The sequence below is a fragment of the Epinephelus lanceolatus genome, chromosome 4, assembly GCF_041903045.1.
Source record: "Epinephelus lanceolatus isolate andai-2023 chromosome 4, ASM4190304v1, whole genome shotgun sequence".
NCBI lineage: Eukaryota > Metazoa > Chordata > Actinopteri > Perciformes > Serranidae > Epinephelus > Epinephelus lanceolatus.
This window is the reverse complement of record NC_135737.1, coordinates 44,415,760-44,428,842: the sequence shown is the minus strand read 5'-3', so window position 1 is coordinate 44,428,842 and position 13,083 is coordinate 44,415,760. Positions and strand designations below refer to the sequence as shown.

General features: G+C 42.6%; 1 protein-coding gene across 1 annotated transcript in view; it reads right to left on the bottom strand.

The window, feature by feature from the left end:
• The window catches only part of lrrc75a (leucine rich repeat containing 75A), a 106,311-nt gene that overhangs the window by 73,059 nt on the left and 20,169 nt on the right, over positions 1–13,083 (bottom strand). Inside the window, exon 2 of the mRNA XM_033632026.2 lies at positions 3,695–3,823. Within this exon, the coding sequence (XP_033487917.2) occupies positions 3,695–3,823 (129 nt within the window). The remainder of the gene's footprint in view (positions 1–3,694; positions 3,824–13,083) is intronic.

Below are 13,083 nucleotides of genomic sequence, written 5' to 3'. Positions count from 1 at the left end.
CACAAAGAGACAACTCCCCCACTCGGTCTCACTCCCAGGATCCCTCCTGTGTTCCTGCCTTCGACCCAACACACACACACATCCATCTATGCGCTCGCCTGCTACCCAGAAACCCAGCCTTCATCCCTACCCCCTTCACGCTTTCCTCTGAACCCATAAATCATCATACGCAATAAACCATTCGAAATCTTTATCTTATCGGCGTGGTCTTTGTTAGTGAATTGGCAGAAATGTAATGTCATATAATAAGTATGTTTTTCTTTGTGTTTTCGTTGCCTAAGAAACAGCTGTTTATATCTACATAGGGAGCAGGTCCTCGTTTACGGAGATCGCCATGTTGCACTGCCATGTTTCTACAGTAGCCCAGAATGGACAATCCAAACACTGGCATTAGATAGAGCCGTTCACCTGTTTGCATTGGCCATTATAGTTCGCAGTCCCTCTGTTTTTTAGGGGGGAAAGGAGGAGTAAGAGACCTTTGTGGATAATTCAGCTCACGATAAAAAAAACCCGAACCATGAACACTGAATTGCAATCTGCAATTCATTGCTAGATGCCTATAAATCGTACATGCTGTTCCTTTAACGTTAGCTTACTTATTTTAAAGACTGTGCTGCTGCATGTTTCTGTGGTTTGTCCCAGGTGTTTTTTTTTTTTTAATTTGTTAAATTTTCGGTGGGACTACAGATGATTTTAGCCCAACGTGCCGAAGGAACTGGCAGAGATTATGTTACTGAATGCAAAACAGATATTTCTTGGGGGCGGAGGGTTGTAATTATAAAGATGCGTGCAGGTTGTTGACTTTGCATCCAAACACTAATTGACCTATGGCTAAGCCCCGCCCTCAAACGCGATGAGCCAATCACAGTGCGTATAGCCATTCCCATACACTGGGACATTCTCTGCCTGGACGTTCATTGAAATGCATTACAGAAAGTCAGGTTGTTCGGTTTTATGAGCTTTTTCAGAGATTTAAAGTTTAAAAATGGTCAAACGGTGTGCATGGGGCACATGTACAACACAAGGTATTCTGAGAGGCTGGGCGACCAGGTGTATTTTTTACACTTTAAACCACATCTCAACCGAGAAAAGTGTCTCCTTTGGATAAAGTTGTGTGGTAACGTTAGACCACAACATCAACTCAACGTGAATAAGATTAACAATGATGTCTACATCTGTTCTAAGGTAAGTCAACGTTGTGTTTGAGGCAACATATTGTCACTTTGCTGGAAAGAAATATAAAGTTATCTTTAACATCTCTAGCTAACGTTAGCTAAAGTTAGCCTAACGTTAGCTCCTAGCTGTGTTGTTCATCATGTCACCTTGTTTGCTGGGAGTTCATTAGCCTATTTTGTTCTAGTTTTGTACTTTGGTGATCGTACATCATTGTTAGCTGTTGTCCAAAGGGCTCTAGTTAAGCTAACGTTAACTTCTGGAGCTTAGCTTCATTAACTTATCTGTAATGGCAGAGATAACAAAGGTTGGCAAACGTTATGCTGAATGATTCAGTGTAAATACTGTAGCACCAAACTAACGGAGAGACACTCTTGGTAAAGATGGTAAAAAGGCCGTTATCCTTTTCTCATATTCTGAGCCAAAAACCTTAACTTCAGTGGCACTTTAACTTGTTGTCTTTGATGGTGACGGCAACCAGATGCGGTTCACAAGCGTACACTGTGACCTGTAAATTTTGGCTTGTAATTTAAGCTTTTCATCGACCTTCTCAACAATAAAATGATGAATATATCCCTCCAATGCGTAGTTTAGGCCCTTTTGGTTACTTCTCAATGACATCTGATTGTTATGTCCCCAAAAATCATCAACTGCCTCCTGTGAAATGCCGTGTACTGTGACACCTGCCATAGCGCTGCTCACTGAATGTTGATAGTTTGTCCGAGTGAGTGGAGGGGGGCGTGGCTTAGCCATAGGTCAGTCGGTTTATTTGTCCATCCGTCTGTATCTCACATTATAAATTAGTTTTTATTTGCTGATGGAAATTGTCATTGTGCTCTCCTGGTTAGAAGTCCTCTTCTTCTCCAAAACAAACGGAGCAGGTGATTTAAAAATGCTGCAGTTCTTGTTTTCAAAAGCCACTTTCTATTTGGATTATGCCTAATTTCTCTCATGAACAAAAGGTAAATAATCATTTTTGTCACAGTCTGAAGACTCTTAAGTATATATCTTCATTTTTTTCTATGGGTCTTGGTGTAGATATGCATACTTTAAATCACAGTATTAAGCTTTGTATATGATATAAATACTCATCAGACATATGTGTATATATAAATATATGTTCTTACCTTCTTTTCTACCATCATCATTCAGCAGTTTCTAGACAGCTTAATTAGCTCCACAGATGTGGAACACCAAAGTACATGTTGTCACGAGTTCTTCATCCTTAGAACATTTGAAACTAAATTATCATCACATTTAATTCATGTCTAATTATTTCTTGACTCGTATATAAATATATTTTTCCTTTTTATTTCCTTTTTTCTCTGCACTGTGTCTTTCTTGGTTTTTATTGGATTATTTTTCACTGACTGCTCGGTGTGCTTCCTGTTGTCATTTATCTCTTGGTGTATTTTTCTGTATAATGTTAGTTCAGTTCTTTTGTCCACTTTTTTTGCTGTTGTTTTTCTCCATAAGTTGAGGTGAGGTCAGTTTGTATAATCCTGTGGCCTCTTGACCTCTCCTGACACTCTTCTTATTTTTTTTTCTGTTTTACTATTTAGATTTTATGCAGTTTTATGTCTGTGTAAAGAATAAATACATACATAAATAAATAAATAAATAAATAAATAAATCTCCAGCATCCTGTTTTCACAGGAAATGCATCAAATTAAGGAGCGGAGATGGTGTTTTTAATGAGCTCTTGGCGAGGTCAGCCGAAAATGGAATCGACACACAGTGCTTAGACATAGACTAGAACAATTATCATCTCAGAAATGTTTTAGCACCATTTCAGGCACGAGGAGAGATGTCATTCAGAGGTCTAGAAATAAAATGATGGCTGTTCTCAGATTTTTTATAGTTAAACGATAAAAATGCAGCCAGAGCTGAGGCAATGGTGTGTCAGCACAACAAACCATGCTACTACGGATGTTAACAATTTACTTTATCAGACATTTGACAATTAACACCGTCAGTTAAACAGTAAAAATATAGATTAAATATAAAATACAGGCGTTACAAGAAGAGATGATGAGACAGCAGAGTCTGCTGTAACACAGGCTCACAAACAAGCTTCTAAATTAGCATCCCTACACGCTACAGTTACACATCAGGCCTTTTAATTCCTATCTTCATCTCCATCACTCCTCCTTCCTCCCGGCATTATTCATCCAGTATGGCCGCTGTCACCCCGTCTTTCCCTCAATGACACACTGGACGACATGAATGAACAAACACAAGGAGCTGTGCTTCCCTCAAGGGCACACACACACACACACACACACAGCCACACAACCACTTAGAGCACTTCCGTAACCCAATAGTGTCGACGAAATGAGTCAGGAGATCATCTGATAGCAGCGACGAAATGAATCACATCAGCCTGTGTGTGTGTGTGTGTGTGTGAGCGCGCATAAACGTCTTTACTGTAATTGCCACTTTTCGTTAAGTATGTTTCATGTTAGATGATATATATGTGTGTGTGTGTGTGTGTGTGTGTGTGTGTGTGTGTGTGTCATACCGTCTTGGGGCAGTGGACGTATCGTGCCAGGCTGATAATCAGGTCATGCGTGATGGGGTCAACCAGGTTTCTGAAGCTGGCGTAGCGGTACAACACATCATCCAGAGATGTTGACTCCATGCCCAGGTCCTACACACACACACACATAAAATGAGATCATCATATCATCACTTACACAACTGTACATGCAGTGCGTATACATATATAGGCAGCACTCATATAAGCAAGACAGTCAATGTGTTTATGTATCAGATTTCATACACATGGGAGAGCTCAGTGGGCTCATGTTAGAATTACCGCCGTGTGGTTATTTGCCTCTACGCAAGTTGCAGTCACAGTTTACATCCATGTCTGTGAAATCATGGGTGCTTCACACACATCTTCCCCAGGCAGCACAGATGATCTTTACAATCAACACAGTTTCAAGGTGGACACCCGAGGTTAGTCACTGTTGCAACTCGGCTCAAGGCTGGATGAAGGAGTGGAGACAACACATGAGTTTAAACTAAAATGAAGTTTAATTTACAGAACTAAAATGTAACTGATGAGCAAAACGTAACAAAACCAAACAGGGTGGAGGCCAGAGGAGAGTCCTGCAGCCTGCCCAGGTGAGCTGAATCTCCCTGATGACCTGACTCCGCCCACCAGGCTCCTGGAGGGAGAGGCCCATCGGAGACAGTCATCCCACCCCTCCCCACAAAAAAAAAAAACAGAAAATAAACACTTAAAATTGGCATTCCACACTGAACTATCCAGTCCTTAGTCCCTTTAAAACAAGGTGATACACAAACAAAGTGCCCCTCCTAAGAATCCCCCACCAATACTCCCCACACTCAGACATCTGCAACCATGGGACAACAGGAAGCATCTCTAGAACTGTAGAGGGAATCGATAAAGATTATAGTGGAAGGGTTAAAGGCAGGGCAAAAAAGGCTGAGGAGAAATGCACAAGACCACAGTGAGTGTGTCAAGGCCCAATCCTTAACTTCACAACACTCCAAACAAAAGACAGTGCTTTAGGTTGGTGTCTGCGTCAAAGAAAGGTAACAAACCTGATACAACACACAAATCTAAAGTGCTGAATCTACTAACAAAACCAAACGTGGTCCACACACACAAACTGGAGTCTCGCACAACCTCAGCCATTAAACATACAGCTACTATACAAGCTCAGCCCCAGTCCTCTGGGAGCTACTGATGGGGGTTGCTTATTCACTGGAAACCAGTGGGTCCAGGAAGTCCCTGCTATGCAATTACCCTCAGACAACCATATAGCTCCACCCACTTCCACTGCCACTTCATGAGACCAAGCTGCAACAAACTGTTAGAGATTCAATTCAGTATCTGACCAAATGTCTCTCCTTCTGTTCCTGAGATATGACGTTGAGTAATGGCCAGAAAAGAGTTTTTGCAGAACATTATGATGTCACAGTGAAGCTGACCTTTGACCTTTTGGATATAAAATGTCATCACTTCAACACTGTGAAATTTTGTCATAATTAGTGCAAGGATTCCTGATGTTATGGCCAAGAACATGTTTTGTGAGGTCCCACTGAACTTTGACTTTCAATCACTAAATTCTAATCTGGTCATTGAGGAGTCCAAGCGGATGTTTGTGTCAAATCTGAAGAAATTCCCTGAAGGTATTCTTGAGATATCGCAGTCAGATTGAGATGGATGCAAGGTCACAGTGACCTTTTACCACCAAAATCTAGTCAGTTAATCATTGAGTCCAAGTTAACATTTTTGCATGCAGAACATTATGATGTCACAGTGTCACACCTTTGACCTTTGGGATTTGAAAAATGTCACCTTCTTCATATGTCCTTTTATGTGACATTTTGTCATTTTAGCAAACAGATTCCTGACTTATGGCAAAAAACATTCTTTGTGAGGTCACAGTGACCTTTGACCTTGGACCACCAAATTCTTACCAGTTTATTCTGGAGTCCAAGAAGATGTTTGTGCCAAATTTGAAGAAATTCCTTATAGGTGTTCTTGAGATATGGTGTTCAGAAGAATGCAACAGACAAGGTCACAGTGACCTTTAATCACCCAAATCTAATAATTTCATCATTCAGTCCAAGTGGACATTTGTGCCAAATTTGAAGACATTCTCTGAAGGTGTTCTTGCGATATCGCAGTCAGAATTAGTTGGATGCAAGGTCACAGTGACCTTTTACCACCAAAATCTAATCAGTTAATCGTTGAGTCCAAGTTAACATTTTTGCATGCAGAACATTATGATGTCACAGTGTCACACCTTTGACCTTTGGGATTTAAAACGTCATACCTTCATCATATGTCCTTTTATGTGAAATTTTGTCATAATTAGCAAATGGTTTCCTGACTTATGGCAAAAACATTTTTTGTGAGGTCACAGTGACCTTTGGTTGCCAAATTCTTACCAGTTTATTCTGGAGTCCAAGTAGACGTTTGTGCCAAATTTGAAGAAATTCCCTACAGGTATTGTTGAGATATGGTGTTCACGAGAATGCAACAGACAAGGTCACAGTGACCTTAAGCTTTGACCTTTAACCACCAAAATCTAATCATTTCATCATTCAGTCCAAGTGGATGTTTGTGCCAAATTTGAAGAAATTCCCTGAAGGTGTTTTTGAGATATCGCAGTCAGAATTAGTTGGATGCAAGGTCACAGTGACCTTTTACCACCAAAATCTAATCAGTTAATTGTTGAGTCCAAGTTAACATTTTTGCATGCAGAACATTATGATGTCACAGTGTCGCACCTTTGACCTTTGGGATTTAAAACGTCATACCTTCATCATATGTCCTTTTATGTGAAATTTTGTCATAATTAGCAAATGGTTTCCTGACTTATGGCAAAAACATTTGGGATTTGAAAAAACATCACCTTCTTCATATGTCCTTTTATGTGAAATTTTGTCATAATTAGCAAATGGATTCCTGACTTATGGCAAAAACATTTTTTGTGAGGTCACAGTGACCTTTGGTTGCCAAATTCTTACCAGTTTATTCTGGAGTCCAAGTAGACGTTTGTGCCAAATTTGAAGAAATTCCCTACAGGTATTGTTGAGATATGGTGTTCACGAGAATGCAACAGACAAGGTCACAGTGACCTTAAGCTTTGACCTTTAACCACCAAAATCTAATCATTTCATCATTCAGTCCAAGTGGATGTTTGTGCCAAATTTGAAGAAATTCCCTGAAGGTGTTTTTGAGATATCGCAGTCAGAATTAGTTGGATGCAAGGTCACAGTGACCTTTTACCACCAAAATCTAATCAGTTAATTGTTGAGTCCAAGTTAACATTTTTGCATGCAGAACATTATGATGTCACAGTGTCGCACCTTTGACCTTTGGGATTTAAAACGTCATACCTTCATCATATGTCCTTTTATGTGAAATTTTGTCATAATTAGCAAATGGTTTCCTGACTTATGGCAAAAACATTTGGGATTTGAAAAAACATCACCTTCTTCATATGTCCTTTTATGTGAAATTTTGTCATAATTAGCAAATGGATTCCTGACTTATGGCAAAAACATTTTTTGTGAGGTCACAGTGACCTTTGACCACCAAATTCTTACCAGTTTATTCTGGAGTTCAAGAAGAAGTTTGTGCCAAATTTGAAGAAATTCCCTACAGGTATTCTTGAGATATGGTGTTCAGAAGAATGCAACAGACAAGGTCACAGTGACCTTGAGCTTTGACCTTTAACCACCAAAATCAAATCATTTTATCATTCAGTCCAAGTGGACATTTGTGCCAAATTGGAAGAAGTTCCCTGAAGGTGTTCTTGAGATATCACAGTCAGAATTAGTTGAATGCAAGGTCACAGTGACCTTTTACCACCAAAATCTAATCAATTAATCGTTGAGTCCAAGTTAACATTTTTGCATGCAGAACATTATGATGTCACAGTGTCACCAGTTTATTCTGGAATGTCTGGTGTTCACGAGAATGTAACAGACAAGGTCACAGTGACCTTGAGCTTTGACCTTTAACCACCAAAATCAAATCATTTCATCACTCAGTCCAAGTGGACATTTGTGCCAAATTTGAAGAAATTCCCTCAAGGTTTTCTATCGATATCGTGTTCATGATAATGTGATGGACAGACCTGAAAAACACAATGCCTCCAGCCTCAGGTATCACCGCGGGGGCAAAAGAGGACAAGAAAGGAAAACAAGAGCAACTCAAACACAGGACAGCACATTAACTCCACAAAACTAAAGGTACAAAATCATTCATGCACATAAGAGTCCACACACAAACACTTAATTTTCTGGTGTGCAAGACTGAGCTTAAATCTGAGAGGCTTTTACATTTTCCACGCTGCTTTGTAAACTCTCTGCCCCCCTCAGCATTAAATTAAAACCTGTTGCATCGCTTCCTGCCGTCTGACTGTCAGCCTGCCTGCTGGTGGGGGGAATGAAAATTTGTCACATCTCGAGCACCATCAAAGGCGGCGAAGCATTAACCTGTTGGCAGAGCGTCACGCATGAACGCCGCTCTTGTTAAATCTTAAAAAGTCAACATGACTGACAACTCTGCTAAAACAAAAACACACAAGGACACAGCAGAGGATTAGACTGCAGCAGGTTACGGTGTTCTGAGGACTGTGACAAAACTCTAACACCAAGTCAAAGCAACGTGCTGGTCGGAATATATTCAGCCTGTTTGACATTAATAATTAAATTATCCATCATGCTACATTAAAGACATCCAAAGGACTGAAGTCTAGCACTGCATATTCCTTCATAGCAGAATAAAAGCACTGGACACAATGAATGACATCATGGTTCTGCTGTTATCTGAGCCTCAGTCACTGTACAAAAAAAATGTAAAGTTCGTCCTGAGTGTGGGAGTAAAGGAAAGGTCACGGGCTCCCTTGGTAGCTTAAATGTGCTCACTTCATGGCAGCCGGCCTATTAGATTATGAGGAATCCTGACATTTCGTTCGAGCTCACACAGTGTGCAAAATGGAGAGGTTTGATCCTCTGTGGGGCGTCAGCATGGTCAGTTAAAGTCTGGGTAATCTGCTCATTAGATACTGACACCTCTAAAATACACGTGGAAATGTAGCTTGCACGTTTTAGAGGTCTGATTCTCTGCCCGAGCCTGATCAGGCTCCAACGAACCCACCAGGTGCGGGTCAGGCTGTAATTTCTCATTATTGACCCCAGACTTGAATCTAGGGCACCAGTTGTGGAGGGAAACAGCCCAATATGATAATCCATCATAATCACTCACTAAGTGCTCATTAATAGCTAATCAGCCAATCACGTGGCAGCAACTCAATGCATTTAGTCATGTAGACATGGTGAAGACGAGCTGCTGAAGTTCAAACGGAGCATCAGAATGATGAAGAAAGGTGATGTAAGTGACTTTGAACGTGGCATTGTTGTTGGTGCCAGACGGGCTGGTCTGAGTATTTACTGGGATTTTCAGCATAACCATCTCTAGGGTTTACAGAGGATGGTCCCAAAAAGAGAAAATATCCAGTGAGCCAAAATGCCTTGTTGATGCCAGAGGTCAGAGGAGAATGGCCAGACTGGTTCAAGATGATAGAAAGGCAACAGGAAGTCAGATAAGCACTGGTTCCAACCAAGGTGTGCAGAAGAGCATCTCTGAAGCAACAACACCTTGTCCAACCTTGAAGCAGATGGGCTACAGCAGCAGAAGACCACACCAGGTGCCACTCCTGTCAGCTAACAACAGGAAACTGAGGCTACAATTCACACGGGTTTCTCACCAAAACTGGACAATAGAAGATTGGAAAAACCACATTCAGATGGAAGCATGGATCCATCCTGCCTTGTATCAACGCTTCAGGCTGCTGCTGCTGGTGTAATGGTGTGGGGGAGATTTTCTTAGTACCAACTGAGCATGGTTTAAACACCACAGCCTACCTGAGTATTGTTGCTGAGCGTGTCCATCCCTTTATGACCACAGTGTACCCATCTTCTGATGGCTACTTCCAGCAGGATAATGCACCATGTCACAAAGCTCACATCATCTCAAACATGACAATGAGTTCACTGTACTCCAATGGCCTCCACAGTCACCAGATCTCAGTCCAATAGAGCACCTTTGGGATGTGCTGGAACGGGAGATTCTCATCATGGATGTGCAGCTGACAAATCTGCAGCAACTGTGTGATGTCATCATGTCAATATTGACCAAAATCTCTGAGGAATGTTTCCAGCACCTTGTTGAATCTGTGACACCAAGAATTAAGGCAATTCTGTGTGTTGGACCGTGTTATGTCATGAGGTGTTTATGTTTATTTGTCCCCTCCTTCTTTATTGTCTCAGTAACCATCATGAAGACGACAGTCTGTGAGCAGCTGCGGGGTTAATGACACGTATATGAGGGGGTGTATGCATCCTTTGTATAATGCTGCGGCACAACACAATATGTAATGAGTCTGTTTTTCACTGTTTTACTGCTAATGACAGTGGGTTCAAAACATGTTCTGGAAGTGTGTGTGTGTGTGTGTGTGTGTGTGTGTGTGTGTGAATGCATCTTAGAGAAAGACAGAGGGAGGCAGAGCTGCTCGCTCTCCTACAGAAAGGTATGACTCACCAAGGTTTCCATGCTGCCTATTGTTTGTGTGGGCGGGGCAGTAAATAATGACAGGCGCCGTGACTGAGTGACAAACACACACACATACACACACACACATATGAATCAGCTGCTGTATTTTCAGATGACAGCGACATTAATAGCATCACAGCAGAAACCTATGATTAGTGCATCAACAGGTGTATGTTATGATATGTGCCGTCGCCACTGCCGACCAGGATACACAGACCCACACAGTTTCCACTTGAGATCACACAATCAAACAAGATGCATTGTGGGTACGTCGTCTCTTTATCAGTCTTTCCATGATGCCTGGTTGGTGGGTTGTGTATTACGAACACAGACTGCTGACTACTTATTTCTATCAGCTGCAGTTTCAGCCCACAGGAACATTCATCAGCCTTGCTTTGGTTTGGCTTCTGTTCTATTGAACTGAACAGGGGCGCCATCTTGGCGTCCAGTATGTGGTTATTGTTGTGGTCGACTTAAAAAATAATGGACATAGCTACCGTGATGTCACCCATTGGTTTGTGGACTGCAGTTGAGTTCAGGATTTCAGCCATCACCATCTTCTTTTTATTTTTGGAGCTTGACATGACCATATTTGGGCGAGAGGGTGGAGCTGTGGAGGAGCGAGGGGTGGGTCTGACTCATAAGCCACTTACAGGGTGGGAATAATGCACCATTATGCCGCCTCGTTCTACTGTGTGAAAGGTACAATCGCGTTTTCATTAAGTATTACTGTATGTTTGGGACTTAGCGGCTAACTCAAAGAAGAAGAAGAATGGGAAATAAATGACAAACGGGAGCTCGTTCCCTCCAAGTAGAGGACGAGATCAGCCTCCATATAATTCACATTCACATTTTTACGATTGAAGAATGTAAGAATTTCTTTAGGCCTACAACATGTTAAAAAAAATAACCATTATTCATTTCCATATAACATTTTTGGTCAAAGCCACAGGAGCCACAGGAGAGGGGCTGAAGAGCTGCACATTGCTCTGGGGCAGCAGGTTGCCTACCCCTGTTCGAGACACACAGGGCTCTAGTTTCGCAGACCGGGCGAGGCAGAGGCGCAGCGCACCTGCGCTTCGCCAACTGGGTGTGGCCAGGCGGATTTTGCAAGTTTGGCACACCGTGCGCGCTGGCACAGCTACTCCTCTTTCCCACCTCCGTCCCTCCTACCTGCACAAGTCGGAAAGAGGGAGGAGAGAAGGCGTGGAGTGGGTTTTACACACATCACACCAATCAAATGAGCCCCTCTCCTCGCCCTTAAATGCGCCGCACGAAGGCGTAATGACAGTTTACTCAATTCACCATGGCAGAAGAGAGCAGCAGCGTCAGACGGACAAACTTCTCCCAGGAGGAAACTGATGTTTTGGTCCGGGAGGTCCAAGCTCGCAGTGTCCGAATATACGGAACTGCGAGCAGACCTCCACGGGCTGATGATGCAAAGGTAGCCTGGGAGGGGGTCACCACAATTGTAAATCAATGTTGCGTTTCCCTCGTGCGTGCGCGCTCTCTCTTTCTCTCTCGCAGTCTCACTCTGTTTCTTTTCTTTTGACTTTTCTAAGATGACAGATGCTGAATATATACTCCCTATCTGATGCTGTGGCTGTTTGTGGTTGGCTGAGAGGGATGTGAACTCATTAGTTTGCAGCTGTGTTAATCAAATCAGGTTGGGTTTCCATTACGCGTGCCAAACGTGCCAAACGGTGCCAATCCCCTTTGATCTGACATCAGATGTGACGGGACAGTCGATATAGAGACACGTTTATGTGCTGATTGCAGATAGCTGCATTGAAAAGTGTTTTTTTATTGCATCGTTAATGTGTCTGATATTCTGGAAACCTGCCTGTGAGGTTTTGGTGACATGTGCGCACTGTCCGCCAGTCAGCCAAACTGCCACTTACACTGGCTGCGCTCCGCCTGCGCTGACAGTAGACCTGGTTTCAGATGGCGAGCTTTTAGCGCACCTTCGGCGAAGCCTTTTGGCACGAAACTGTCACTGCGCCAAGCTGGATCTGTCGACACCTCCCCCTGCTGCGCCGCCACACCCATCTCAGCGCACCTCGGTCTGCCAAACTACCAAACTGAGCGCGCCTCGGGTTGCGCTGCTCGAAACTAGCTCTGCGCGGGGTTCTCCACCCTGCGCTGTGCCGGGAAACTAGAGCCCACAGAGTCCATGTGACAGGAGTGTCAGTCTTCTCATGTCTCTCTCGGTTGGAAAGCAAATAACCTTTTCCCCCACACTATCAAACTTTCCTTAAACAGCCGATGACAATTTGTTTTTGCAATCTGTAGAAATAAACCACATTTCCTCAGAGGAAATTTGTCCTGAATAAAAGCGAACTTCAATGAAAAAGCAACATTTGAAAGCTTTCTGATAAATTCTCCTGCATTAAGACATGACGCTGGTACCAGACGAACCAAAGCATGCAGATGATTTCTGTGTTTGTGTGAGAGGGTGAGTCACAGGAGCACACAATGTGTCTTTCGTCATGGTGTGATAAGGATTTGAAGCGCTATGCAAATACTGTAGATCAACCCAGAATGGAAATAAATCTCCCAGCTCGCTCTAATCTGAGCCCAGACACGAGAAGGTTTACCAACCAACCACTAATGTATGTACGACAGAGTGCTGACGGCGTGTGTGCGTGTGTGTGTGTGTGTGTGTGGTGACAAGAGTGAAAAACAAAAATCACGAACACATTGAAACAACAGCAAACACGAGGTATTCATAAACATTCACCCTCCAGAAAAGCCATACATTATTAACAATGGCCTCTCATGAAATATACATGACGAGGACAACA